The 27,189-nt window shown below is 48.6% G+C and overlaps 1 protein-coding gene across 1 annotated transcript in view; it reads right to left on the bottom strand.

Annotated features, from left to right (window-relative positions):
* Positions 1 to 483: 483 nt before the first annotated feature.
* TRAP1 (TNF receptor associated protein 1) overlaps positions 484 to 27,189 on the bottom strand; it is a 64,731-nt gene continuing 38,025 nt past the window's right edge. The window contains exons 5-18 of the mRNA XM_008162528.4: positions 27,101 to 27,172; positions 26,046 to 26,206; positions 24,379 to 24,488; positions 22,066 to 22,139; positions 19,735 to 19,890; positions 19,137 to 19,257; positions 18,853 to 18,922; positions 9,881 to 10,028; positions 7,204 to 7,389; positions 5,561 to 5,699; positions 4,446 to 4,531; positions 2,469 to 2,614; positions 1,980 to 2,052; positions 484 to 1,369 (exon numbers count right to left, since the gene is read on the bottom strand). Coding sequence (XP_008160750.2) covers positions 1,268 to 1,369; positions 1,980 to 2,052; positions 2,469 to 2,614; positions 4,446 to 4,531; positions 5,561 to 5,699; positions 7,204 to 7,389; positions 9,881 to 10,028; positions 18,853 to 18,922; positions 19,137 to 19,257; positions 19,735 to 19,890; positions 22,066 to 22,139; positions 24,379 to 24,488; positions 26,046 to 26,206; positions 27,101 to 27,172 — 1,644 coding nt within the window. The 3' untranslated portion in view covers positions 484 to 1,267. The remainder of the gene's footprint in view (positions 1,370 to 1,979; positions 2,053 to 2,468; positions 2,615 to 4,445; positions 4,532 to 5,560; positions 5,700 to 7,203; positions 7,390 to 9,880; positions 10,029 to 18,852; positions 18,923 to 19,136; positions 19,258 to 19,734; positions 19,891 to 22,065; positions 22,140 to 24,378; positions 24,489 to 26,045; positions 26,207 to 27,100; positions 27,173 to 27,189) is intronic.

Below are 27,189 nucleotides of genomic sequence, written 5' to 3' on the forward strand. Positions count from 1 at the left end.
TCATTAACCAAGTTCTACTTACAGAATCTTATTACTGGAGATTTAAGGATGAACCAGAAAGAGGTTGGCCTGACTCTCAGAGCCCATGCTGAGTTTGCAGAGTTGCCAGTTATTAAAAAAAATCTTGTACACTGATTTGTCCAGGTGTAATTGAGAAACAAACCTGGAGGACCAAGATGACTCATTATCTCAGGCCCTTTCTGTTGGGTAGCAAGCACACGTTAGAAACCTGGAGTTCAGATCTTATAACCTTAAGGACAAGAATAAGGATTCATAGTTGAGGGACTTACCTCCTATCTTCCCTCCACTTCCTTCTATACTGCCTCCCCCAGCCCACTCACGTTCCCGCCAGCAGAAGGAACCCTCCCCCACCATTCTAGGACCCTGCTGCCTCTCAGAATTGGGGACTGTCTGAAGGATACGAACTGTCATGCTAGCAGACCTGGGACACAACATAAAACAAAATAAGGCAAAATCCCATGATGAAGGTATCTTGAAATGAAGAGGAATTTATTTAATATAAATAAACAGAACAGAGATTACCTGTGGCATGCAAATTATACCGTAAGGGAGGCAAAAACCCTGGAAACTGTCCAAAAAGCCAAGTGAGCTTGTTGAACATTTCCCTAGATACAGGGATGAGTTCAGTTATCCAGCAGCTAAGCTACCTTATCTGCCACACTACTCTGTTGACAAATCATTGTTCCATCAGTAGTACCTGTGTTTGCTAATGGCAACAATCTATCCCTGTGCCTGCTAAGCCCTAGGTGCCAGGCAGAGGTGGTTTCCTGACAAGCTAATGAATTTTGCTAGTGCTGAAGGCTGGTGTTCTGAGCCCATTGGTGTATAAGGGCTAATTCCTGGGTGGGTATATGGGGTTCTAGTCCATGGAGCTAGTCTGGACTCCTGATGTCAACTGCTCTGTTGGGAAAGGCTGTTTCTAGAATCGATATGAAATTAGGACTTTTGGGCCAAACTTAGAAATCCTGGCAAATCATTTTAGCAGTAATCTCCAGGTTTTGTCTCAGCAGGACGATAGGACTCTGTGCTGGTAATACACAGTCCAGTAATTACAACTGCAACCTCCCTATAAAGTGAAACTTGGAAGCACATTTAGGTGTCACGCAGAGCCGCAGATATTCTACCCCATGCAGCACAGAGTTTGGGAACAGACAGCTGTTCCAACAGTCAACAACAGAAGCAGTTGTGCTGGAGGGAACAGAGACTGGCATCTGGCACAGAGCTTGCCCTTTCGATACGTTTGGGCTCAGTGTTTTTCCAGGGCTTTGGTAAGGAGTTCATTCAGACGGCTCACCATAGGTCTGGGATCATCATTCAGTCCTGCTGCTATCATGGCATTCTCATAAATCTGAGTGAGACAAGGGCACAGAGAAGAGAAGGAGTGTTATTAGCAGCAGGAGCCACTTTGGTATGAAATGGAGAAGTGCTGCTCCTCTGTAGAAGATCATGGGATGCACATCTGGGGGGATCATATGATAGGAAGAGGTGCTGCCCAGGGATTCTCTCTAGCACCCCATGCCCCAGAGTGCATGTGAGTGTGATGTGCCACTTGGAGCCTCGATCACTTTCAGACAGACTTACCATCCCCTCCCCACTTCAAAGGAGCCATCTTAAATGCCAGGTGCTTCCAGTGGACAAGCCTATGAATTCTCTCTGCTTTTCCCCTCCCTACCCTTCTTTCCCAAGTGCAGTCCACCCCTGTGAGAACAGCATAGCTCCTAGCTCTGCACCAAACACGAGTAGGGTCAGAGTGGGTAACACCGAGCCCCGTTCTTGGACGGCATCACAACGTTCTAGGGAAATGGACCCTGGGCCATGCAGGACTAAAAATACCTAGAGTGGGGACCATTCGGTGTATGATTCCAGCTGGCCATGAGGACAGCCTTGGCCCACTCCCTTACTGCCCACAGATATGGCAGCCTGCCCAGGGAGCATAGTGGTGCAGACATGGCTCTCACCTGATCGAGCAGCAGCTGGGCCAGGTCAGGCTGGCTGACCCTGAGCTGATTGAGTTTCTTGATCAGCGCATGCCTGCAACGGAATGAGAGATCAGCACAGCGTCGCAGTGCCCCTTGGACGCATGAAAAAGCCACTGGTCCCAGGAGGAGCAATGAGCTATGGAGGAACAGCAAAATGCCTCCCTAATGGCCAAAAGTTCCCTTCTCTGCCTCTTTACCTGTGAGCTTCTCCCTCCCTCCTTCCACATCCCAGCCCCATAACCTGTGGGGTGGATAATGCAGATGGCTGCTGCTGGGGGCCCCCATGAGGCTGCACATCACGAGAATTTGCATCCATCACTGTGCACAGCTCCACAGGCCAAGACATAGCAGCACAAACTCAGCACTTAGAGAATGGAGGATCCCAGCTGGTTCAAGTTCGCCATGCTAGCCGGTGTCTGCCTTTGCACAACATCCAAGCTGAAGTGCTCTGGCTCTGCCCCATCTCACCCTGTGTTTATCTCCAGTGTGGGCTGCAGGATCTGGGCACGCTCCTCGTTGGTCTTGGCCAGCTGCTGCATGCGCAGAAAATGGCGGGCAGCCCCCATCTCAAGCACAGTGATCATGGCCGGGTGGGTGTCCAGTCGTGGAGTCACCTGTCAGAGGAACAGGATGGGACAGTGACAGGATGGGAAATGCAGGCGGCTCAGAGGTGGGGGAGAATGAAGGGCTCAAAGGCTGGTTTTCAGCCAAGGAGGAGGATGTCCCCCTCAGTGCAGAAGCTACACAAAGTTCCTAGAGAACTGACACCCACACTGAAGAAACGGCTTACAATGGGGTGAAAGTCCACGGTCTGAACAGTACCATTTTGAGTGCGCGAGTGAGTGAGTGAGAGAGACAGACACTGAGCACAGGGCGGGGAGCTTGGATGATATGGGTCTAATTCTGCCTCTGCCATTATCTACCTACCTGAGAGTTTGCTACAGTGCCCATCCCCACAGTATGTAAGTGCTCCACTGACTCCTTTCTCTGACCTCAAGCCAGTCACCTACCCACACTGTACAGAGGCGGAAAACCAATTAAGATCCTCCACCCAGAGGGCTGAATACATTTGTGAAACATTCTGAAGATGAAGTGCTGTATCAGTTCACTCTACTGTTTACAGAGTGAGAACTCGAGGAATTATTCTACCAACAAACATTACTGATCACTCAGCATGCTCACTACTAGCCTAACTGCTTCCTGGTAACCCAAGGGTACCTGAACAATCTGACTGCAATCACGCCTCTGAGCCAAGCCAAAGAACTGGCGTCTGTAGGAGCACACCCTGGCCTCTAGAGCGCTTTCCTGTGTCCCGGAGTTTCAGGGGTCCTTTCAATCTAACAAACCCTCCAGCCCTTCTGGTGTCAAGAGAGTCTGTCATCTTATGCAGCCTAGTTCTCTAGCTAAGTCACTGCTCAGTCAATCTCCTTTTGTAGCTAGCAGAAAGGTCCAAATATAAGGAACTCAAAGTCCAGCGGTCTTGGACTCGCTCCTCTGGCGTATGTCTAACACTCACTGTCCTTGACCATTTTCCATCTTCCTTCTTAGTCTGGATAAGAGGTAGGAGGACCCAGGCCGACCCACTCTACTAGGCTCCAGCTCAGGGCCCTTGTTCGGAGCAGGCAGAGTTAACCCTTCTGAAGATCATTGCTGTTCCCTGAGCTGCTTCCTACCTCTGTGGGCTTTACAGCCTCTTGTTCTGCTTCTCTCTCTCTCTCTGGAGTGTTGGCTTCTCTTCTTACCAGTTTGCTGTCAGGAGCTTCTCTCCACAGTCCCTCTTGTCTCTCTAGCAGCCACCCTGCCCTCCTGCCATACAGCCCTTTAATACTCCCAGCTGCCGTGGGGCTGCCAAGCAGCTCACGCTGAGCAGACAGACAGTCTGCATTAGCCTTTGGTTGCCAAACCAGCCTGGGGTGTATAGACAGAGTCCAAGAAAGCAACACTGAAACTGAGATACGGGGGGAAAAGACAAGAGCTGGATTTATGCAGGAATATTACTGAAAGGGCCATGTAGATCCAGCACTATCCCTTGATAAGCACAGGACCATCAGATACGCTATATACATCCTGCCCTGGCAGAAGGGAGGTGGGGAGGAGACTATTTATACTACCATGGCATCTAGGGGCCCACCTGAGGTCAGGGCCCCATTGTGGCAGGTGATGCACATAACAGTAAGAGACTGTCCTTGCCCTGAGGCACCTACAGGCTAACTAGACAAGCCAGACAAAGGAAGGGTTCTTACACCCATGTTACAGGTGGGGAATTGAGGCATGGAGAGATTAAATGATTCACCCAAGGCCACACTGAAAATCTGTGGCTGAACCCACATCTTCTGGGCCCTAGTTCAGTGCCTTGACCACAAGACCATCCTTCCTCTTTTCAGAGGTTATGATCTATATAGGTCTTTTCCACCTTTAGCTACTAGAATCCCATAGCACATGTACCTTAACATTGGTGATGCGAGAGCCCAATGCATTCCTCATCCAGGCCATCAGCTCCTCAGCCTCTTTCTCCGTCAGGCGTTCTGCAGCTTGGGGGAAGGAGGATGGGTTACATTGCAATACTGTCTGTCACTGGACAGCACTAGGGAATGTGTGCTTTGCTCCTGAAAAGCAGCTTTGTCCATTTCAAATATCCATCCGTCTGCTCTCTTACCAAACAGAGATATGGCACCATGCCAAATGCACAAGCTCAACCCGCATCATTCCAGAGACCACCTCATACATAAAGAGGGCAAGCTTATTCCACCCCAATCCCCTCACTCTGCAATATCACCCCTGGGATCAGGAGTATCTGCTTTTAAAATGAAGCTGGCTTTAAAACGAAGATAGACCAGAGATGCCCGTGAACTCGCTACGCAATATTTTAATCACTGTTTTAAACTAGGAAATTGCTTGGGTCCTGTCCACAGCAGGACCTGCTCTCTTACCAGACAGAGTTTTGACCCAGCGCAGACAGGACAATGTTAGATTTCTTTTCTTTTAAAGAGAAGAATTTACATCTATGCTATACTGCTCCTGCTTCATGGTTCTCGGTGTTATTACTGAGAATATAATCAACACTTCGTAGCCCTTTACAGCCACTGGCCTCGTGAATCCTCAGTGACCCAGTGAGCTTCGCAGGACAGTGCAGGCTGGCTAAAAGGCCTCCCAGAGTGGGCCTGCAGCACTGGTTGGGAAAGGGAGGCTGCATCTCCACCCCCTCCTTCTTCAGGGAGGGTGGGAAAGTAACAGGAAAGGAACTTGCAAGAACTGGTGATCGGCAGCTTACAAACCAAGAGCAGGCACTATACAAAGAGACAGCTGCCCAGGTCAGGGGCAGAGCTGCCACGGGTGCCTGTGAGCACTGCAGAGGCAGGATGCTAACTAGAGAGAGTTTGCTCACATGCTCGGCAAAGGCAATGCTTTCTTGAGGGAGGGCATGAAAATAGGATATTCTCACTGGCTACCACCTTGGCTGCCACGTGGGAGGCTCAGCGCCATCTGGCTGCTGAGCTGGAGAATGTAGGTGCTGAGCCCAAGGCCACGCACAGGACGTGCTGGGGGAAGGGATGCTCTACCTGGGCGACTCTCCTCAAACTTCTCTTCCTTATAGTGGTCAACAACAATGTCAGTCTCTACTGAGATCAGCTTCTTCTTATCAAACTCCCGAAGGTGCAAGAGTGTCAGCTCATCAAACTGCTCATAGCAGAACAGCACCTGTATTGGAAAGGACAGTAAGCAACGTGGTGTCCAGTGATGAACAGGATTGCCGGCAGCTCATCAAAGCTGCAAGGACAATAGCCTCTTCCCTTTCCCAGGGTGCAAAGTTGTGCTAGCCAGCAAGAGCATCACAAGTGAATGCTGGCAGATCCACCGCTGCTCCCCCACCCAGACACATAGAGCAACTGAACAGGCCAACAGGTTTGTTGACTGACATTGCTGAGCTCTGTGCAAACCCCTCCCCTTGCAGCCGCAGTTCCCAAATGGGGTCGTGCCACCAGCAGATGGGGTCACGGCTGTCCCTAGTGCGCAGAGGACACCATTCTGCTCCGCACAGCGTGACCTCACATGTATGGCGCTTGCAAACAAAATGGCATCCTCTGTGTGGTGAGACCTCACATGTACAGTGCGTGTGCAGTCACGTGAGGGGAGAGGATGCCATTTTGCTTTACCAAGTGGCACCCTCCATGCTGTCTGTAGCCCCGGGAGGAAATGATTCATTAAAATGGGGTCATGCTGGCAAAAAACATGGGAATCCCTGCCTTGCAATATCCACCCTGCCATGACGTACAATGTCTCAGCATGCACAAAACAGCCTTCTGTGAAAAGATCTCCTCTTTGCAGGGGCAGTACTGAGTCAAGAAACTGCTGATTATAGATATAACTTCTCGTATTTCAGTGTCCTCCAGATTTCATCCCTACCCTCTACCACAGATCCCTAGCAGTCCCAGGCAATGGACTGTGTGGAATATGCCCACCTGATCCTATCAGATCCCTGCTCAGTGCCCAGGAGAAACTGAACATCCCACAGGACTCTGCTAATACGCGCAAGGGGAAATTCCCTCCTGCCCCAAATTTGGAGGATCCCAAAGTAGCCTGGAGGAGCCTGGAGATGGAGAATTCTTGCTGCCCTGGGGAGGAACTGTGAAAGGTGAGGAGGAACATCCAAGGACCCCTGGAAAAGACCACAGGCCCAGACACCGAACTGCTCCTCACTCATCACCCTGGTCCAGGCATTGCAAATCAATGGCTGGGCTCTGAGGCAGAGCAGCTTTACTCCTGTGTTGTTAAGCCGAGAGAAGTGCAAGAGCTCATGGATTATCGCCTGTACAGACCAATACTAACTCATATGTTTGTGAGGCTCCCATTGCCCTTTGCTTCTGAATAAAGAGACAGATCTAATAATCCTCTCCCCCCTGCAGGGTGAATAGCCGAACCCAAGAGGAGGCAGAGGGCTGCTAGGCTGCACTGGCCCCACAGAATGACTGAAGAAGTAACATATGCAGAGGGCAGGGAGCAACATATCTCAAAGGTTGTGTCTCCTTTGCAGCAGCTCTGCTGTATCCAGCAAGACCATAAAATACACCAGACACAGGGGACCCCACAGAGAGGAAGCTGGGCCTGGCAGCAGACAGCACTCTGTGGTGCTGATGCCGACTGGCAGCAGCAGAGGGCAGCACACTGCTGCATCCTGCTGAGACACAGTGCATTGCTCACCCACCTCCATATCTTTTTTCTTCATGGCCTCGAAGTACGGCGAGTGCTCGGCCAGGTGCCGATTGGGCGCACACAAGTAGTAGATATTTCGGCTCCCTGCCTGCATGCGGCTGGCGTACTCCGTCAGGCTGGTCAGCTGGCCTGCAGGCAGCGCCGAGGACTCGTAACGCAGTAGCTTCGCTATGTCCTCCTGGGAGAGGAGATTTACCTTGTTAGAGGTGTGATCTCCCTTGCAAGGGGCTGGAAACCTGCTCTGGTTTCTGCTCAGGTCTCTTGCAGTGCCAGACAGGACAGAGCAGCTCCCTGGGGGCAGCAGGGTCATCAGAGAAGCTGGAGGAGCTTCTCCCCCATAGCACAGGCAGAGGGGAATGTGGTTTCTTTAGAGGGTGTTTTTATGGCACTTGTCCCAACGGTAGCTGAACACCTCAGGGTTCCACATAGATCTCTGAACTACCTTAGCCAGCAGGCCAGGCTGGGGCAGTGCAGCCACTCTGCACTCAGAACAAGCATGGGCTGTCAGTAGCTGTTTTACCAATGTGGGAGAGAGGGGTATTGGACAGGACACCAAGATAATCCACTATGCCATGGGGCTTTTAGCCCTCCCACGAGCAGACAGAAGGGAACTCAGTCCAAGGACCGAGGAGGAAACTCTCCTCTGCACTTTACAAATCTAAGTGATTACAGCAGGTGGAGGCTACGCCCAGCCATCTCATACTGTAGCCCACAGGGACCAACAAAGCCTAATATGAGCAACTGCCTTAGCCACTACACCAGGTGGGTGTGTGGGTAACTATAGCTTCTAATATGGCATATACATGTCAGCAAAAGACTGACAATATTTGCCATAAAGACCCAGCTCTGTTAGCAGGCACTGATCCTGCTACAAAAGGGTTAAGTAGGTTCTGCTGACTCACTTTCCCTCCTAGTGGCCCTAGACTGTCCATATAGATCAGTGGTTGTCAACCGGGGGTCTGTGGTCATTGATAAAAATGTTAAATAACATAGGCCCAAGAACCAATCTCTACGGAACCCTACTAGGGACACACCCACTCGATGATGATTCCTATTTACAACTACATCAGTACCAAGTCAAATGCCTTACAGAAGACTATTACATCATCACTATTATCAGCCAAACCTGTAATCTCACCAAAAAAATGATATCAAGTTAGTTTGACAGGATCTATTTTCCATAAACCCATGTTGATTGGCATTGATTATATCACCCTCCTTTAATGCTTGATTAATTGGGTCCCGTATCATAAGAACATAAGAAAGGCCGTACCAGGTCAGACCAAAGGTCCATCTAGCCCAGTATCCTGTCTACCGACAGTGGCCAATGCCAGGTGCCCCAGAGGGAGTGAACCTAACAGGCAATGATCAAGTGATCTCTCTCCTGCCATCCATCTCCACCCTCTGACAGACAGAGGCTAGGGACACCATTCCTTACCCGTCCTGGCTAATAGCCATGAATGGACTTAACCACCATGAATTTATCCAGTTCTCTTTTAAACTCTGTTATAGTCCTAGCCTTCACAACCTCCTCAGGTAAGGAGTTCCACAAGTTGACAGTGCGCTGCGTGAAGAAGAACTTCCTTTTATTTGTTTTAAACCTGCTGCCTATTAATTTCATTTGATGACCCCTAGTTCTTGTATTATGGGAATAAGTAAATAACTTTTCCTTATCCACTTTCTCCACATCACTCATGATTTTATATACCTCTATCATATCCCCCCTTAGTCTCCTCTTTTCCAAGCTGAAGAGTCCTAGCCTCTTTAATCTCTCCTCATATGGGACCCGTTCCAAACCCTTAATCACTTTAGTTGCCCTTTTCTAAACCTTTTCTAGTGCCAGTATATCTTTTTTGAGATGAGGAGACCACATCTGTACGCAGTATTCGAGATGTGGGCGTACCATCGATTTATATAAGGGCAATAATATATTCTCAGTCTTATTCTCTATCCCCTTTTTAATGATTCCTAACATCCTGTTTGCTTTTTTGACCGCCTCTGCACACTGCGCAGACATCTTCAGAGAACTATGCACGATGACTTCAAGATCTTTTTTCTGACTTGTTGTAGCTAAATTAGCCCCCATCATATTGTATGTATAGTTGGGGTTATTTTTTCCAATGTGCATTACTTTACATTTATCCACATTAAATTTCATTTGCCATTTTGTTGCCCAATCACTTAGTTTTGTGAGATCTTTTTGAAGTTCTTCACAGTCTGCTTTGGACTTAACTATCTTTAGCAGTTTAGTATCATCTGCAAACTTTGCCACCTCACTTTTTACCCCTTTCTCCAGATCAGCTGCTCTATTATCTTGCCCAGGATCAATGTTAGACTGACAGGCCTATAATTAGGGAAGCAGGAGTATTAATAAAACCAAGCACCAAAGGGAGGGCGTGTTTACTTTGTATAGTGTATGGGCTGTGTCTGAGAAGGGATGGGGAATGGCACCTGTCCACATCCCCCTTTCTAAAAGCTTGTAGGACACTGTGGAGGTCAGAATATTTTGAAGGATCTGTAAATCTCCAAAGGGCCAGGCACAAAAGGCCACATGAGCAAATGGTAGGATCCCCAGAAGAGAATCACCTTCCCGCACCACTGCCTTATCCCAAGTCCGGGCAGCAGTCTGTGCTCTTTCACACCAGACAGACACTTAGTATGGTATGTACCTTGACTTCCTGCTCTGCTATGGTCACAATCCCCTCTCTCATGAACAGCCCGTAGTCTTCAAAGAACTTGGCATATTTCTCAGGATCCTTCTTGCTTTGGTCAATGAAAAACTTGATCAGCCTCTTCTGCAAAACATCCCGGAGTTTCCTGCAGTGAGAACAAGTATTGTTAAAAGCAGTCGATAGGCCAAGATGTTCATTGGTTTTAGGTTAATGTCCCTTTCCCTGTATACAGCTTCAGTCATGGGTTTCCTACACAAGAGTTGGCTTAGAAAGAGCAAAGGAGAAATACCAACCCACAGCCTTCTTGCCCTCATCCCATCTTCAGACGGGATCTGAAATCGGTTTCCACTCTCATCTCAGGCAGGGGCAGCTCTTGGTGCTAGGGACGGGGTGAGGCAGTATCCCAAACCCACTGCTGGAGCCTGGCTCCCCCTGACTTAGGAGACTCCACCATTCTGCACTGCACAAGGGGTTTAATGCACTCTCCCGATAGGCAGCTCACGCCACACCTGTCAAAATCAAATGCAGTGAGGAGGTGGCTGTAATGCAGTCATTTTTGGGGGGGTGGAGTGTTCTTGACTAATTAAGAACATATACAATGATGGAGGCTTTTTATCTTTCAATTAAGGAGAATTATTTTGATTACTGTAAGAAAGCACCTATTCTAAATCTCAAAGTACTTCAACAACAGCAGAATACACAATGCAGCTGCAACACCAAAGGCAACAACCCTACCTCACGCAACAGAATACAAAATAACACCCTGACCTCTTTCTCTGAACACTCAGCCATGACAGGAGCCTTGGTCTGTTATCCTTCAGGACACACTGTAAGGAGGTGTGAATTCCAAATTCAAGGGCACTCTCAGAGGAGGCTGGCCTTACAGTGCTTGGTGCTGTTGACCCTCAGGGCATGGTGTAAAAGCCGATCTATTTGGTCAGATCTTTGATAAAGGGGTAACTGTAGGGGTGTTATGTGTGTAGCTTAACATTGTGTGAAAAGAGGCCCAGAACACTGTCCAGTATTAGGAGGATGCTATGAAGGACTATTTCAAAGATGTATGCATAATAGATGTTACTTTAGCGTGGACCCAACCTCCCAGTGTCTGTAGCTGATTTTTTGATGTGTTTTATAACCTTTTACTTTCCAATCAATGAACCTGTTGGGAAAGTCAGAGGGCCCTAAATACTAAATTCAGTCTCCCAATTTCCAGCCAAGGCTGCTGTAAGTCAGTCTGTAACATGCATAATATAGGACTCAAGAGGGAGCCCGGCAGGTATTCAGAACATCCAGCAGATTGTGACACAGAACATTGCCCCAGCAACCATGAAATGTGACTGCTGAAAAAGTTTGCTCCTAGAATTGCTCTTAACCACCCTCCCTTGTTCAAAGTGAGTGAACTCACTACAGGAAAGGAGCGGTTACTCACCTTGTGCAGTAACTGGAGTTCTTTGAGATGTGTCCCCCAATGAGAGCTCCATTTCCGGTGCATGTGTCTCTGCACTCTTGATCTGAGATTTTTGGTAGCAGTGCTTGTTCGGCCCACGCATGTGCCTCCTCGCATCCTTGCACCCCGCACTGGAGGATATATAGGTCTGTGCAGGCGAACCACCTGCAGCTCCTTCTCTATCATAACGTCCCACAAGGTAAAACTCCAAAGCAGAGGGGAAGGAGGGCAAGTAGTGGAGCACTCAAAGGGAAACACATTTGGAAGAACTCCAATTACTGCACAAGGTGAGCAACATCCTTCTTCTTCGAGTAGTGTTCCACTTCACATGAATCCAAAGCAGTATCCCCACAAGGAGAGGGGAGCGTCAGAACAACATCCAAGGACAAAACTGCACCATCTGATCTAGAGGCAAGAACCAGAGTATAATAGTTGGAGAAAGTATTTGCAGAGCTCCAGGTTGCAGCTCTGCAGATTTCAGTGACTGGAACGTCTTCGAGTAATGCCACAGATGTAGACTGTGATGTTGCAGAATGAGTTAACACTCTAGAACAGTGGTTCTCAACCTGGGGTACGCGTACCCCTATGGGTATGCAGAGGTCTTGCAGGGGTACTCAACTCATCTAGATCAGAATTTCTCAACCTGGGGGGGTTATGAACCCCGGGGGGGGTCACAGGATGGGTTTGGGGGGGTTGCAATTGTGGGGTCGGCACTAGGGGTGGCAAGCAGGGCAATTGCCCAGGAACCCACGCCCACAGGGGGCCCCATAAAGCTAAGTTACATGCTTCAGCTCTGGGCAATGGGGCTATGGTTTCAGGCAATGTTCACAAGTGAAAAACAGGCTCAAGTATCACACTGAAATGTAAATACAATATTTATATTCCAATTGATTTAGTTTATAATTATATGGCAAAAATGAGAAAGTCAGCACTTTTTCAGTAATACTGTGCTGTAACACTTCTATATTTTTATGTCTGATTTTGTAAGTAAGTAATTTTTAAGTGAGGTGAAACTTGGGATATGCAAAACAAATCAGACTCCTGAACAGTACAGTACAGTAGTCTGGGAAGGTTGAGAACCACTGCTCTAGAAAGAGGTTGAATGTCAGCAGGCACATAACATGAAATAATACATCCCAAGATCCATTTTGAGACTCTCTGGGTGGAGACTGTGGATCCCTTGCATCTTGTCACAATTGAAACAAACAATCTAGGAGACTTTCAGAAAGGTTTCGTTCTGTCCAGATACAAGGGTAACTCCTTTCTGACATCTAAAGTATCGAAGGCAGAATCCTGCCTAGTCTGATGTGGTTTCAGGAGAAAAACTGGAAGGTGAATAGTCTCATCTATATAAAATTCAAAGGACACATTGGGTAAAAACTTGGGATGTGGTTGCAATGATACCTTATCCTTAAAAATACTGTGAAAGAAGGATCTGCCATTAAAGCTCCCGATTCTCCAATTCTCTAGGCAAAAGTGATGGCTACCAAGAAAGCTGTTTTCATTGATAGGTGAACCAACGAACATGTAGCTAGTGGCTCAAAGTGGTCAATCGTAAGAACAAAGATCAAGTTCCATACAGGAGCATATTCTCTAATCTGTGGAAATAGGTTCATTAGGCCTCTGAGAAACCTTGAGATTGTGGGGTGAGAAAAACAAACAAACAAAGAAAAAACCTTTTATCAAGGAGTGAAAGGCTGTGACAGCCGCAAGTGAAACTTGATCAAGTTCATATCAAGACCAGATCTTTTGAACTCAAACAGGTAGTTAAGGACAGCGGATAGAGAAGAGTGATCTGGAGAAACTTGTTGAAGGATACACCAGTGATGAAATCTCTTCTGTTTCTGAAGGTTAATAATTCTCACAGATGTCCTTCTGTTGTTTAATAACATCTGTTGTACTTCTGTTGAACAGGGGGTCTCTATCCCCAAAAGCCATCTAGGAGCCATGCCTGAAGTTACAGAACTTGCAAGTTGAATGAGGTAAGGATACCAAACTTGTCTCAGACAGGTGAGTGTAATTACAATGAATCTAGCCTGGTCTTGTTTGATCTTGTTGAGTACTTTCAAAAGTAACGGCGGTGATGGACACGCATGAAGAAGACCTCTTGTCCATGAGATGAGGAAGGTATCCCCCAGTGACTGAGGGTCTAGTTCCACTCTCAAGCAAAATTTCTTGCACTTGTGTTGGTGGCAGTTGCAAAGAGGCTCACTTCTGCCAACCCCAGGTTAGAAATATGCCATTGAAGACTTGCACGTCCAACTCCCATTAGTAATTCTGAGGAAAATGCCTGCTGAGGTGATCTGCCATAGTGTTCTGCATACTTGGGAGGTAAGAAGCTGAGATGATTATCTGGTTGACTATGCACCAATTCCAGAGTTTTAGTGCTTCTGCACGAAGTGAGAAAGAATGCATCCCGCCCTGAGATTGATGTAGATCATGCAGGCCACGTTGTCTGTCATGATCTTGATGGACTGGGCCTTGATCAGAGGAAGGAAATGAAGGCAAGAATTTCTGACTGCCCTCAACTGTAGACGGTTGATGTGAGGAAGCTGCTTTTGGGACGACCATTTGCCTTGGACTGTGTGTGACTCCAGATGCGCATCCCCCATCCCAAGAGGGATGTGTCTGATGATATGACGATGGTAAGAGGATCTTGACTAAATGGGACTTCTGCACCTTCGAAGGGCTCTTGAATCAGCTGAGTGACTGTAGAACCAAGCAAGGGAGAGACATATGCTTGCTGGGCATATAGAGTGTCTTGAGCCATCCCTGGAGGCATCGAAGATGTAAACTGGCGTGTTGAGTTACGAAAATGCAAGCTGCCATGTGCCCTAATAGTTGGAGACAACTTCTTGCTGAGGTTTGAGGACTGAGCTGAATCCTTGAGAAGGTGGGACAAGATGACAAGGGATGGATCACTCGAAATTGCTCTGTTTTGTACATTATCTCTGAAGCATTCGACACTGGTCGCTGTTAGAAGATAGGATACTGGGCTCAGGTGAAACACCGGTCTGATCCAGTATGGCTGTTTTTATGTGATTCTTTAGGGCAACAAATCTGTTCATATGTAGGTAAACCCTGGCTGTCACCACATCCAGAGAAGCTCCTACGAAATCTATCCGATGTGCTGGTGTAAAAGCAGACTTCTTGAGATTAAGTCAGAGGCCTAAACTGTGGAATACCAATCTTGTTGTTTGTACTGCCGACCACACCTCTTGATAAGATCAGTCCCCTGATCAACCAATCATTGAGACAAGGGAGGATGAGCCAGCTGGCGCAGCCAGGGTTTGGGGCCCGCTCCAGCCCAGACTAGGGTCCCACCGGCTCACATGGCGTGGTGCAGCCAGGACCTCACAGGCATGGCAGGGCTGGGGCTGCTCCGGCCCAGTCAGGGCTGGGATCCCTCCCGCCAGCCTGATGCAGGGCTGCTGGGGTTAACTTTGGTTAACTGGTAAGCCTAATGCTTACCAGTTAACCTTTTACATCCCTAGTAGGTACGTGGGTATGACTGCCATGATCTTTGAGAATACCTTTGGGGCAGAGGAGAGGCCAAAAGGGAGCAAGAGGGGCTGGTAGTAGTCGAAGTTGACTATGAAGCAAAGAAACCTCTTGTGAGAGTGATGAATTGCAACATAAAAATAAGCGTCTTGAAGGTCGAGAGTTGCAAATCAATCCCTGCAATTTAGGGGGGAATTATAACTGCAAGGGTCACCACCCTGATTTTCTGCTGTTCACATCACTGTTCAGATGTCTGAGATCTAATATTGGTCTCCATACTCTGTTCTTTTTGGGAACCAGAAAGTACTTTGTATAAAACCCCTTTCCCTTGTGCTGAACTGGGTTGGGTTCTATATCTCCTAAGCCACCTCCTGTCTCAGCAACTGAATGCAAGATGAGTCCCTGAAAAGGGATAGGGAAGTGGGGTAGATGGGGAGGGAGGGATAGAAGTGAAATGGATGGAGTAATTAGATATTATGGTCTCCAAAACGCATTTGTTGGTGTTAAGCTCTTCTGCGCAAATTGAAATTGGGAGATGCGGTATCCAAAAGTGGGGGGATGCGGATAGAATGGTGCAGCAGTAAATCCCTGTGGAGTGGGTGGTTCACACTCTCAACCAAGCCATCACAACTGGCATTGGGACAATCCAGGTGGCTGGGATGAAGTCGCTGTGGACTCTTGGTCACTGGTTCAGGTGGCTGACAGAAGCTAGAAAAATGAGCTGGGTGAGATCTCTGGGCTCTCTGAGACCTGCTTAAATTATTATTTGCCGGAGTATAGATCCCGAGGGATCTAAGTGTGTCCCTCGAGTCCTTCAAAGTGGGAAGGGACAAGGGAGTTGTCCTTAGACTCAGAAAACAACTTGTGACCGATGAAGGGAAGGTCTTCTACAGTAAATTTGTAACTCCCTAGGGAAGCCAGATTGCTGGACACAGATGCTCACTGTATCATGATAGTGGTGGAAATGGAGTGGGCTGCAGTATTGGCTGCATCTAAGGCCTGGTCTACACTGGGCGGGGGGGAGAGAGCGATCTAAGTTACGCAACTTCAGCTACATGAATAACGTAGCTGAAGTCGATGTACTTAGATCTACTCACTACGGTGTCTTCACTGTAGTGAGTCGACTGCTGGCACTCCCCTGTCGACTCTGCCTGTGCCTCTCGTGGTGGTGGAGTACCGGAGTCAACGGGAGAGCACTCAGGGGTCGATTTATCGCGTCTAGACTAGACGCGATAAATTGACCCCTGCTGGATCGATCGCTGCCTGCCAATCCGGCGGGTAGTATAGACATACCTTAATGAGGCCTGTAATGGCATCTTTGCCAAGAGCTGACCTCCATTTATGATGGCCTTAAATTATTGATGGTGAAATATTCAATAAAGGTATTAAATGTACTGTAACGCAGGTAGTCATGGTTTGACATGAGCTCCTGGTGATTCACTATCCTGAATTATAATGTCACAAAATCTAATTTGTGACTGAAAAGATCAAGATGCTTCTGCTTCTTGTTATATGGGATAGCCTCGGTGTTGTGCTGCCTTCATTAACTGCATCTACAAACAAGGAATTCAGTGTTGGATGTGAAAATAAAAACTCTGAACCCTTGGATGGGACGTAGTACTGTTTGTTGGCCTATTTGCACGTAGGGGGTGCCAGGGCAGGAGTCTGACAGATCATCTTGGCTGGCTGTAGAAGGGCCTCATTAATTGGAAGTGCCACATATGTCACAGCTGAGGTATGTAAAAGGTCCAAGAGTTTATTATAGGAGTCCTGGACTTCCACAAGAGGAATTTGAAGTATATCTGTGACATGCTTCATCAGCTTCTGGAACTGTCGAAAGTCATCCACCCTGGAAGGTAGTAGAGGCATTACAGCCTCATCCGGCAATGATGAGGACATATCTGTGTGAGGTGTCACCTTGTTAGCCCTTGCCTCCTGTTCTTCAAAGGTCTCCTCTACAGCTCCAGTTGTCCTCTCACAGGGGAGGGAAAGGGCAACTCCCTAGCAGGCTGGACCAACTCTGCAGGATGGTGCTGGTCCGACAGTCCCTATATGGATAACAGGATGGGTTGAAAGGAAATTGCAGAAGTCTCCATGATATGGGGTAGCATCGGCTCTGAGATGGGTGACGAGGTGGAGGTTGGTCCCAATCTTTTCCAAGTCTTCTGACCAGGAAGGTGGGTCTTGGAGGAGGGAATAATGATTCATCAGATGGTTTAGAATCTCCTGATGGAGAGAAAGCGGATTCCGGTTCCAACAGCAGTACCAATGAAGCTGCTGGAGGGAAGTCATAGTCTGAAAATGGAATGAGATACAGACTCCTCCCAAAGGCTGGCGCCCCTCATGGAGTTATAACCTTTCTGAAAAGGGAGGGACCCAAAGGAGAGGGAGTCTGGGTATGGGGCAGCGAAGATGTCCGCAAGAGGAGCCTAGGTCTTGGCTCTTCCCAGAGCTAGAGGGGTCCAGTCCATCAGAGCTGCAGCAGAGACAGTCAGTGCCACAGACACTGAAGACAAAGACTGCACCATGGGTAACTGATGCTCTCAATGATAGGTCTTCGTCAGTGCTGGTGGATCCTGGGGTTTCTGTTTGGGAGGTACCAGAGGCACTAGTGCCACCAAACTTGTGTGGGCTTTCTTGTCATGCTTCTGAGACTTGGGACATCCTACGTTCTCTTCAGCTAAGCTTATAGACTTGTTGGGTTTAGGCAGGGCTGAATCCAACTTCTTCAAGTCTTAGCCTCAAACTTATGAGAATGCTCTCTGCTCTCCTGACAAGATTCCGCTGAGGGATGTGTGGGGGTCGACTCCTTCGCTCCCAAGTTGGACCTCATGGCGGGAGACACACTCCTTGTTGAGTCAGGCCAGTGTACAGTGGAGGGAGGGAAGTCCCCTGGCCAGAGTCCGATTGCAGCATCATACCCTTTTCCATTAGGTGGATCTGAAGGCGAAGTTCCCACCCTTCCTGAGTATGGCTGGAGAACAAGCAGCAGATACTACAACTTGCTGCAATGACGGCTTCCCTGAGAGCACAAGCAGCATTGGTGGCCATCGCTAACCAAGAGGGTTTGCGGGAAGAAAGCACAAATTTTGAAGCCTGGAGTACTGGGCATAGTCCAGTACCGAAACAGGGTACAGAATGAGGGGAGAAAGAGGAGTGGCTTTCCAGGCCAGGAAGATTAATTACAAAACACTATAACTATCCGATAAAAACCCGAAAACACTAGAATGATAAAAACTCTTTACAGATAGCTAAATATATTCACAGAGAAAGGAGAAAGCCAAAGTTTTGGACACTGGAGGTTCTGACACAGACAATGAGGCAGTGAGAAGGAACTGAAGAGGTGGTCAGTCTGCACCGTCCTTTAACTGCTCAGTCAGGGGCATGAGGTGAGCCAGGGTGCATGTGCGGACCAACAGACACTGCTTGCAAAATTCTCCATCTCTGGGCACATGCATACCCCATAGTGGAATACACATGAAGACCACTCGAAAAACTGGAGCTCTTCACAATGTATATCCCTGTGGGTGTTCCATTACCTGCTTTCCTTCCACTCTGCCTCAGTTTCCCTTGTGGGACTTTGTGGTAGAGAAGGAACTGAGGGTGGTTTGTCTGCACAGCCCTATATGTCCTCGGTGTGGGGCACAAAGATGAGCGGGACACATGCATGGGCTGAACAGGCACTGCTACCAAAAACTTGGCTCAAAGGCACAGGCACACCAGAAGTGGAGCGCTCACAGGGACACTACCCATAGAAGAAGCTGGATGGTGCAGAGCAAGTTAACACTCAGTCTACCATGTCTGGTTAAGAAACACCTCATGGATGAAAGAGTTTGGAGCTTCTCAGGCTACATAGTATCAGATTATACACAGAAACTCTTGTTAATGGGAACTGCATGGCTCAACTGCCAGGTCTTGATCTGAAATGACATCCTATAGCTTATCACCACCCACCCAGAGACAGGTTAGCACTCACGAACTCACCACAATCCCCTGGGAACCAGCCCCTCTGTCTGCTCACCTGATGAGGGTGCTCTCCTGCAGCAGTTCCCTGCTGAGGTTCAGGGGAATGTCCTCACTATCGACAACACCTAGAACAAACAGTGGCAATGAAGTGACTCAAGACTAGGATACAACTGGACTCAGCCCTTTGCTAACTCCTCCCTCCCCACAAATCTCCGGCAGATGTCTCACGTCACCATCCTGGATGCCTTCAGAAATCTGCCTCCACTGCCCTAAGTGACACTCAAGGAAGGTGCTGCCGCAGCCCGTTGCACTCTCCTGCTCGCTCCCTGGCCAGCCTACCTCTGAGGAAACGCAGCCACTTTGGCAGGATGTCAGTGGCTTTGGTTTGGATGAGGATTTTGCGGCTGTAGAGGGCAACACTGGAGCCCAACTCCCTGCTGACGTCAAACATGGACGGTTTCTGCAGAAGCAAGAGGTTACACCATCAAAACCCATGGGGCATTGCTTGTGGCCCCAAGTGGGGCTCATACGAAAGCCCCACACTCTGCTGATGTTCACTATGGGTTTCACAGGTCTGAGGTGATCAGAGCAAATCACATTTTTATCCTCCCCACCAGAACGGAACTACAGGAGCATGTGAATCTTGCTCTGTGAGGGTTTCTCCCACCTGAGCCAGATTCTGCTCATGACAAATAGACACAGTTCAATGCACCCCAATTATCCTGTGGCAACCTACCCCCATTGGAGAGATGTTTCCTCTCTTTTAGGTACTGGGAATTCCCTTTTGGCTACTCCAAAAGCAATTCTGCAGTGCTGGGCACATAAGGCTGCAGCTGTTCAAGTTGGAAAGGATTTCTATTCTGTGATGATCTCACCCATCTGATCCTTCTTTTCACTGAGGATTTCCCACATCCCCAAGAGAATGCCAGAGTCTCACCATCTCAGGCACATAAAAGATACTGCGGATATTGAGGGGGGCGTCTGTCTTGTAGTGCAGGGTGTAGCGAGGCTTGTCGTAAGCCTGGGCTATGAAGCGGTAGAACTCCTCGTGCTGCCATTCACCAATCTCCTTGGAGTCCATCATCCAGAGTGCCTGTGGGGGAGGAGGGAAGCTTAAAATCCCCACCCGTCTGGTAACACTCACACACCCCACAACCACACACTAAGACTCATTTGCTTTTAATTCTGCCCCTCCCTAGCACATCCCATTGTCAACAGCTTCCGTTGTTTTGGACAGGGCCTGGAGCTGGGCATCACTATTACTAATTCTGGTCTGGTCTTTCAAAGCCAACACACTGCCATACCCAGCGCAGCCCAGGGAAAGCCTAGGGATTCCCTCCGTACAAAGACTGGCTCGCTCCCTGCAGCCAGACCCTTTCCCCCTCTCCTCCCAAGGATTCCCCAGTGATTGCACAGGGAGGCCTGTATCCAGAAAGTATCTTGATAAAGTATGTTGGGCTGGTTTTATTCCTGAAATTCTGATGTCATCTCCCTCTCAGAAGCATCTGTGTTGATCCAGCACCTTACCTCCTCAAAGAGCTTTACAAACATCATGATTCTTGGTCTTAGTATAGCACCATGCTTGTGATCAGTAAAGATGTGGGGGGATCCTGCCCATATCATTTGTGTTTGGATCCAATGCAGAGGTCTCAGGTTTGCTGCTGGGCTAGGTTTACATTCTTACATAGATTTTTTGCCCCTGGTGTCATCTTCAAGCGCTGATCAGTAGCAGAGGTAGAGGCCCCCAAGTCATACCTCCTGCCTTTTAATAGCAAGCCCAGTAGGCCCACTGTTTTTGCAGCTCAGGCAATCTGCTGAGCAAGCTTCCTTTTTTAAAATGGTCATTCTCAAACAGCCCCTTAATAAGACCAGAAGTTACAAAGGTGTTGGAGGGTTTCCAGGATCCAAGGTGTAACTGGGATTCAGTGGGGAGTTCAGATGCTTTACAGCACCTGTTGTTAGGACCAGAGTTTTCTGTTGCTCCCCAGAGTTCAGACCACTGTCCTTTAAAAAGCCAGCAGGTCTTCACTTGTGCCCAAACAGCATATCATACTTAAGGCTAAGATTTTTTCACAGTTATTTTTAGTAAAAGTCATGAACAGGTCACAGGCAATAAACAAAAATTCCTGTGACTTGTCCATTACTTTACTAAAAATAACCTGGGGCAGGGCTAGATAGAGGGGAGGAATGGAGTCCCATGGGGGAAAGGGGGAAGAGAGACTGACAGGCCAAGCCCCCCGCCATGGGAGGGGGCATAGCCCCAACTCCAGTGGCCGCAGAGGGGGTCGCAGCCACGGGGGGAAGGGGGGGTCATAGCCCTTGCTCCAGAGCTGGCCCAGCTGCAGGACAGGGGTGCGTGGCCCGACTGCAGCCCCGCCGAGCCTCGGCCGCAGTGGGAGGGGGCATACGACCCTGGGAAGCCACAAGGGGGGTGCACAGCCCCAGCTGCAGCCTCCGGCAAAAGCCGTGGGACTGAGGCACACGCCCCCAAGCCAGGGACTCCGCGGGGCTGTGCACTAAATGCCCCTCCATCAAGTCTCTGTCAAACCTTCACAAGAGCCGAGATTGAAGCTCTCCTCTCTGCTACCAAAGCAGGAAAAGCAGCTGGCATTGGCAGCATCCTTTCAGATTTCCTTAACTATCTTGGGCCAAGAGGGTGCGATTGGATGGCAGCACTATTGATGGAAGTCATCACCACCAGCAAACTCCCAACAACTTGGAGACGATCAGAAGTCATTGCCATTTCATAACCTGGAAAGCTGCCCAATGACCTCCACAGCTACTGCCCTATCTCTCCTCTGTACAAGATACAAATTACTGGAGTGGGCGATGCTGGCGAGGGTGACCCCCATCCTGGAGACCACAATCCCCCAGAACAGGCATTTTTCAACGCAGGTAAAAGCTGCTGTGACCAAGTGCTTGCACTGTCTACACATACTCAAGCCAGCTTCCAGCAGACGCTTTTATCCACTTGTCATCAGCCTCTGACCCTGTCAGGCACAAGAGCGTACGGCTGAAGCTATCCAACCAGCTTCACTGCAACCAGACATTTCAACTCACTAGGTCAATGGTTTTTGAAAGAACGTTCATCTTGAATAACTCCTCATCTCAGAAAGGCTCTGTGATTCCCTGCCCTGGACAATTGCCACCACCTCACCCATTCGCAGTCCTTGGTCCTTTTTAGACCCATTTGCTCATTTTGTGAGCCCACTGCAGGGTTACAAGTTTCCCTCTCAATCACTGCCCTGCCCATGGCTCTCAATCTAACCTGTAGTGTGTTGAGGCGTCTCCCGTTGAGGAAGAGGGGAAAGCTGATGAAGTTGCTGTATTTTGTCACCACCTCTGGAACAGAGAGAAACATTTTCAACAAAAAAACCCAGAACACGGGTTTTATCAGTTTCAACCACCAGATCATTATGACCAAGGTGAGCTATGGGAACCAGTCATATCAGCACAGATTAGCCCCTTTGAAGTGTCCCTGCTCTCCACTGCAGCCTGCTCCTGCCCCCCACAGCATTTTACCACAGCCCATCAGGTAATCAGAAAAAAATTCATGGACTGGAGGAGCTCAGAAAAGAGCAACACAGAACGTTAGAGGTCTAGAGAGATGAATATTTAGCTTAGCAAAGGGATGGTGACTGGAGGTAGTGACGGTGAGAACAGTTTACAAACATCTGAACTGCGTGAATACCAAAGTGGGAGAGGAGTATTTAATGTAGCACTCTGAGGTAAAAGTAGGAGTAACGGGGCAGAGGGAAGGGAACATTTTGGCTGAATATCAGTGAGAACCATCAAACTCTAGAACCCTCCCTTGAGCGAAGGGGTGGAGTGGTCAGGGCATATAAAACTAGACTCAGCAAAATGCTAGAAAAAACCTCTAGTAAATAATCCTGCACTGACCCCAGGGAGAGGAGGGGATGATGTTAAGGGACTCTTTTCTCTTACTTTTACGGTTACAACTTTGGTCTGGCACAGCCGATTCTGTAGTGACCATATACTTAACACTTCTCAACACAGGATCTCAAAACATTATGGGGCGAGGAGAACATAGGGACACCCACAGTTAAAGGGTGGGGGTTCAAGTGTTTCCATGGTTACCCAGCTTTTACCGTGGCTCACAACCTCCTGAATCTTTCACTTGTCAGGATGGAATTTAAGAGGGTTGGTTTCTGCCCAGAGGTAAATGAGTTTCTTTGAAAAGTTTGAACAAAAATTATTCAGCTATTTGAGAGCCAGAGAGGGAAGGGGACACTTTCCCATTAGAAATGGAATTCTTGCTTTACAAAACAAAACAAAACAAAAAACAACCCAGCTCTAGCACCTATGCAGTGTGAAGTAGAGAGCTGGAAACTGGCAGGAATATGGTTCCTAGGGAGGAGAGGTGGCTTTCAGGATCCCAGGAAAAACTGGTTTAAATTTGGTCATGTTAGAACCATTTTAAAATGCAATTCACACAAGTGCATGTGTGGTAAAATATTTTAAACAATACACCATCCACCGTGCACACAAACCAGGCAGGTGGAAATAGCAGCAGGAGATCATGTAATTAGACACTGCATTGCAATGCCTATGCGGAAGAGGGCAAAGTTAAGGTTAGCAGCCTGCCATAACCTTCTCATTTGCTAACTACATTTTGAAATCTCAATGTTTCTTTTAACAGTTTTCCCCCTACCCTGTGAAATATAAGGAATTAAGCCAGGGTTAAAAGACTAGGGGTCTAAGCTCCCAGACAAGTCTATAGAAAAAGCAGGCATGCCAATTCAATCAGATTTTCCCATTTCTTTGGGAGAAGTCAATGAGTTAAACTGGCAGCACCCTGTATATTCCTTGATTAGAACAGAGGTAGAAGGAGGTAGAGTAATAGCCTTTGGGGCGGGCAAGCTGCTCCTGGATTATACAAATAGGAGCCGCATTCTACTTTGGTGAGCAGCACCTGTGGTGAGCAAAGGACAGATATTCTCTGCACACATCCCATCTGCCCAAGCTCACCCTTAGAATCTCATCATCCTCTGCCCTTCCCAGGCCCCTTCAGCAGAGGAGCTCAGAACACATTACAAACATTAGCAACCCCATTGTAATAACACCCAAATAAGAGAGAACTTCTGAGGTGTGGGATACTTCCAGCTTTCTAATACTGGCCAAGGCGGTTTCCACAGCTCCAGGATAACCTGGGAGGATTAGGGTTTGCCTGGGACTGCTCAAAGGAAGAGAAAGCATGGTGGTAGAAGAGCTACAGAGGGGACAAGCCCACAGTGCCTCACACCCATCACTGCAACCCTTACACCAGTGGTTCTCAAACTTTTGTACCGTGACCCCTTTCACATAGCAAACCTCTGAGTACGACCCCCCCTTATAAATTAAAAACAGTATCAACCGACAGGCAACTTACAAGTGTTTAAGCATCAAAGGCCGGGTGTCCAGCCAGTGCAGGAGACTAGGAGTCAGGACGCTGGGGTCTAATTTAAGCTCTGCCACCACGTCACCACCTCTCCAGGCCTCTGTGAGATGTGGACAGCAATCCTCAGGGGTAAGGGGCTACAGGAGTCCAAAGAATACCATTTCATTTCCCCACTCCACTCACCTTTGACACGGTCCTCATTCGCAAACTCTTTGCACTCCTCTTTGAGATGGATAATTATTTTGGTCCCAGGTCTGACGCCAGAGGCTTCGGCGATCTCGAACATTCCCGAGCTAGGAATAGAAACACAGTATCACAGAAACCTTTTCCTTGGGGGATGTTTATTAACAAGGGAGAATGAAAAGAGAACATTTCATTAACTAAGGGGACAATTTTCAAAGCACAAATGGCACTACAGCTCCCAGCTCCCACTGAAGTCAATGGAAGTTGGGCACTGTGGAGTTTTACATGTTATCACCCAGATATATAATATGGTGATGCAGCCTGCGGAGACTACAGGTCCCAGCAGACAATGCTTCACAATACCAGCAGCCTCTACTGACAACAGCACTGCACAATGGGTGATGTCGTCTGCCTGGGCTAAACCTCCATGGCAGCAACTGAAATCTTCTACATTTATACAGATACTTGCAGCCCTCCAGGCTCCAGACAAGCAGACTGCATGGCTCTTTGTTGGTCCAGCACATGTGTCCCAGTCTATGATTATTTCCACTAAAGTGCAGCGACACCCTCTGATGAAAGGCTGCTGCACTGAGCTAAAGGGTCCCCTTTGCTACCAATGGTCATCTCCACTCTTTCTAGTTCAGAGCGACTGCCCCTTCTGTCTGAGGGTCAAACGATCCAGGGAGCAGCACCAATTCAAGGGTGGAAAACACACACTGTGAAAGGTGCAGGAATGGCAGGAGATCCTTCAGTGACCCTGACAGGCTACAAGCAGGAGGACTGTAACATTTAGCACAATAAAGCGAATTATTATCTGGAACACAACAGGATCTGAAGTTTCAATTGTAAAACAGTTTTCAAGGATTTATAAACTCAGCAAATATTTTCTCCCATGGGCTTTTAATAGGAGGTGGTGCTTTTCACATCTAGTGCTCTGGTCCAAATCTGGCCCAAGTCTGCAGTAGCTCAAAGCTTCTGCCATCTGATGGACATTCTGTGGCCTGTGTGAAATGAGTGGGTGATCTATATGGAAGTCCAGCTCACAGAAGATGTGTGCCCATGTTATAACCCACACCACAACAGGTTTCCTTGTTGGCATTCTCAGCAAAACGACCAGCCCATAGAGACTGGATTTCCTTCTCACCCCTTCGGTATCCCTTCAAGACAGCACTGAGGCCCATTGGTGGGATGGAGGGGGAAGCTTGTGCTGCCTGTGCCATGCCTGCTCTGTGAGCAAACTGCAGTCAGTCTCTAGGGCTGGTCAATCTAGCACTCTTAGCAGAACTGAATTCACGTGTGGTTTTCTTGTTTAACAAGCCCGTAGCAGCGAGGAGCTGACAGCTCAGGCTGCAGTGAGGGGCACCACACAGCTCTCCTAATGCACCATTCTCTTGCGCCTTATAGCAGCCTTGGCTATTCAAACCTGAGCTCTGTGCAGCACAGCCAGGCTGCTGAGTTACATGCGGTGGTGGTTTTGTAATGAAGACTTTCATTTGTAACCTAAGCAGGATTTTAACCAAAGTGTCTAGCTGCAAAAGACCAGTGTCCTGCTTCACCTTGCACCTCCCTGCACAGCTTCCAGTCCCCACCCAGGTGGAGCTACAGACAATGTCACAACACTCGCTAATACATTAGCCTCCAATAATTCCAGTTTTGCAGACTCTTACCCATCTGAAGACCAATGGTAGCCAGGGCTCCCGGACTCTGCAGATTGCGAGTATACCTCCACTTTATCAGCCACCATGAAGGCAGAGTAGAAGCCCACTCCAAACTGGCCAATGATCTTACTACTGGCCTCCGCCTGGCTCTGCAGTGCATCCAGAAATGCCTGTAGGGACAACGAGTAGCAGGTATACTGGACTGCAGGTCCGCTGACCCTTGGCTACAGCTGGGAGGCGGCAACCTCCCCCCAAACCCCCACAGCCGCTCTCCCCACCCTCCCTGACTCAGCCTGTTGCTATGTTTGCTCAGTGTGAGCTTGACACCCCAGAACATTCCTCTCCAAGGGGACCCCTCCCCTTCAACTGCTTTGCAGCAGTCAGCGCTCTGGGGGGCTGAGCTCACCCTCCTGGGGACAGCACAAGTGGAAGGAGTTCCAGTGACTTGCTCCTACAGAGCAACATAGTACCGGAGGAGCAGAGACTGCAGCTCTGGAACAGGAAAGTGTTGCCTAGGGCAGTGCCTGCTGCAACGGGTGGGAGAGAGGAAAGAGAATGGGGTGTGATTGCTCAGTTGCAGGAAATGAATGGGGATCTCAGAGATGGAAAAACCCGGCAGATATATGCACCAGCAAACAGCTGTGTCCACCCCTGGCCCGCCAGTAACTGTGTTACAACTTGCGGCCCAGTCAGCACTTAGAGAACATGAAGGTAGAGAACTTGTGGATCTGGATCACGATGCCTTGGGGGAAAGAAGTTTGCTTTTACAAAGCAGCACAGCTAAGTGCACCATGACTATATAAAGAGCCTGGATCTACAGAATACAGGACACATAAGGGATCCCCAGTTAATGGGACCCTGCTCCCCCATTGAGAGAAAAATGGTTCTTTAGTGTTGTCCTGCTACCAATGACCACACAATTCAGGGGTCAGGAACGACAATGGAGCCTTCGGCGGTTTCACCTCCTAACAGGAGGATAGGGCCTCAGGAGATGCAGGATGGAGGAGCCTCAGGGGGATGAAAATGGCCATGAGGACACAACATAAAGGAGGCATCTCTCTTACCTTCGAGCCAGATCGAGCAATGGTGCCGAGATTAGAAACAAGCTCCTCCTGGGTCATTCCAATGCCAGTATCCTGCAGGGAATACAATG

This window comes from Chrysemys picta, chromosome 10, assembly GCF_011386835.1.
Source record: "Chrysemys picta bellii isolate R12L10 chromosome 10, ASM1138683v2, whole genome shotgun sequence".
Lineage (NCBI taxonomy): Eukaryota > Metazoa > Chordata > Testudines > Emydidae > Chrysemys > Chrysemys picta.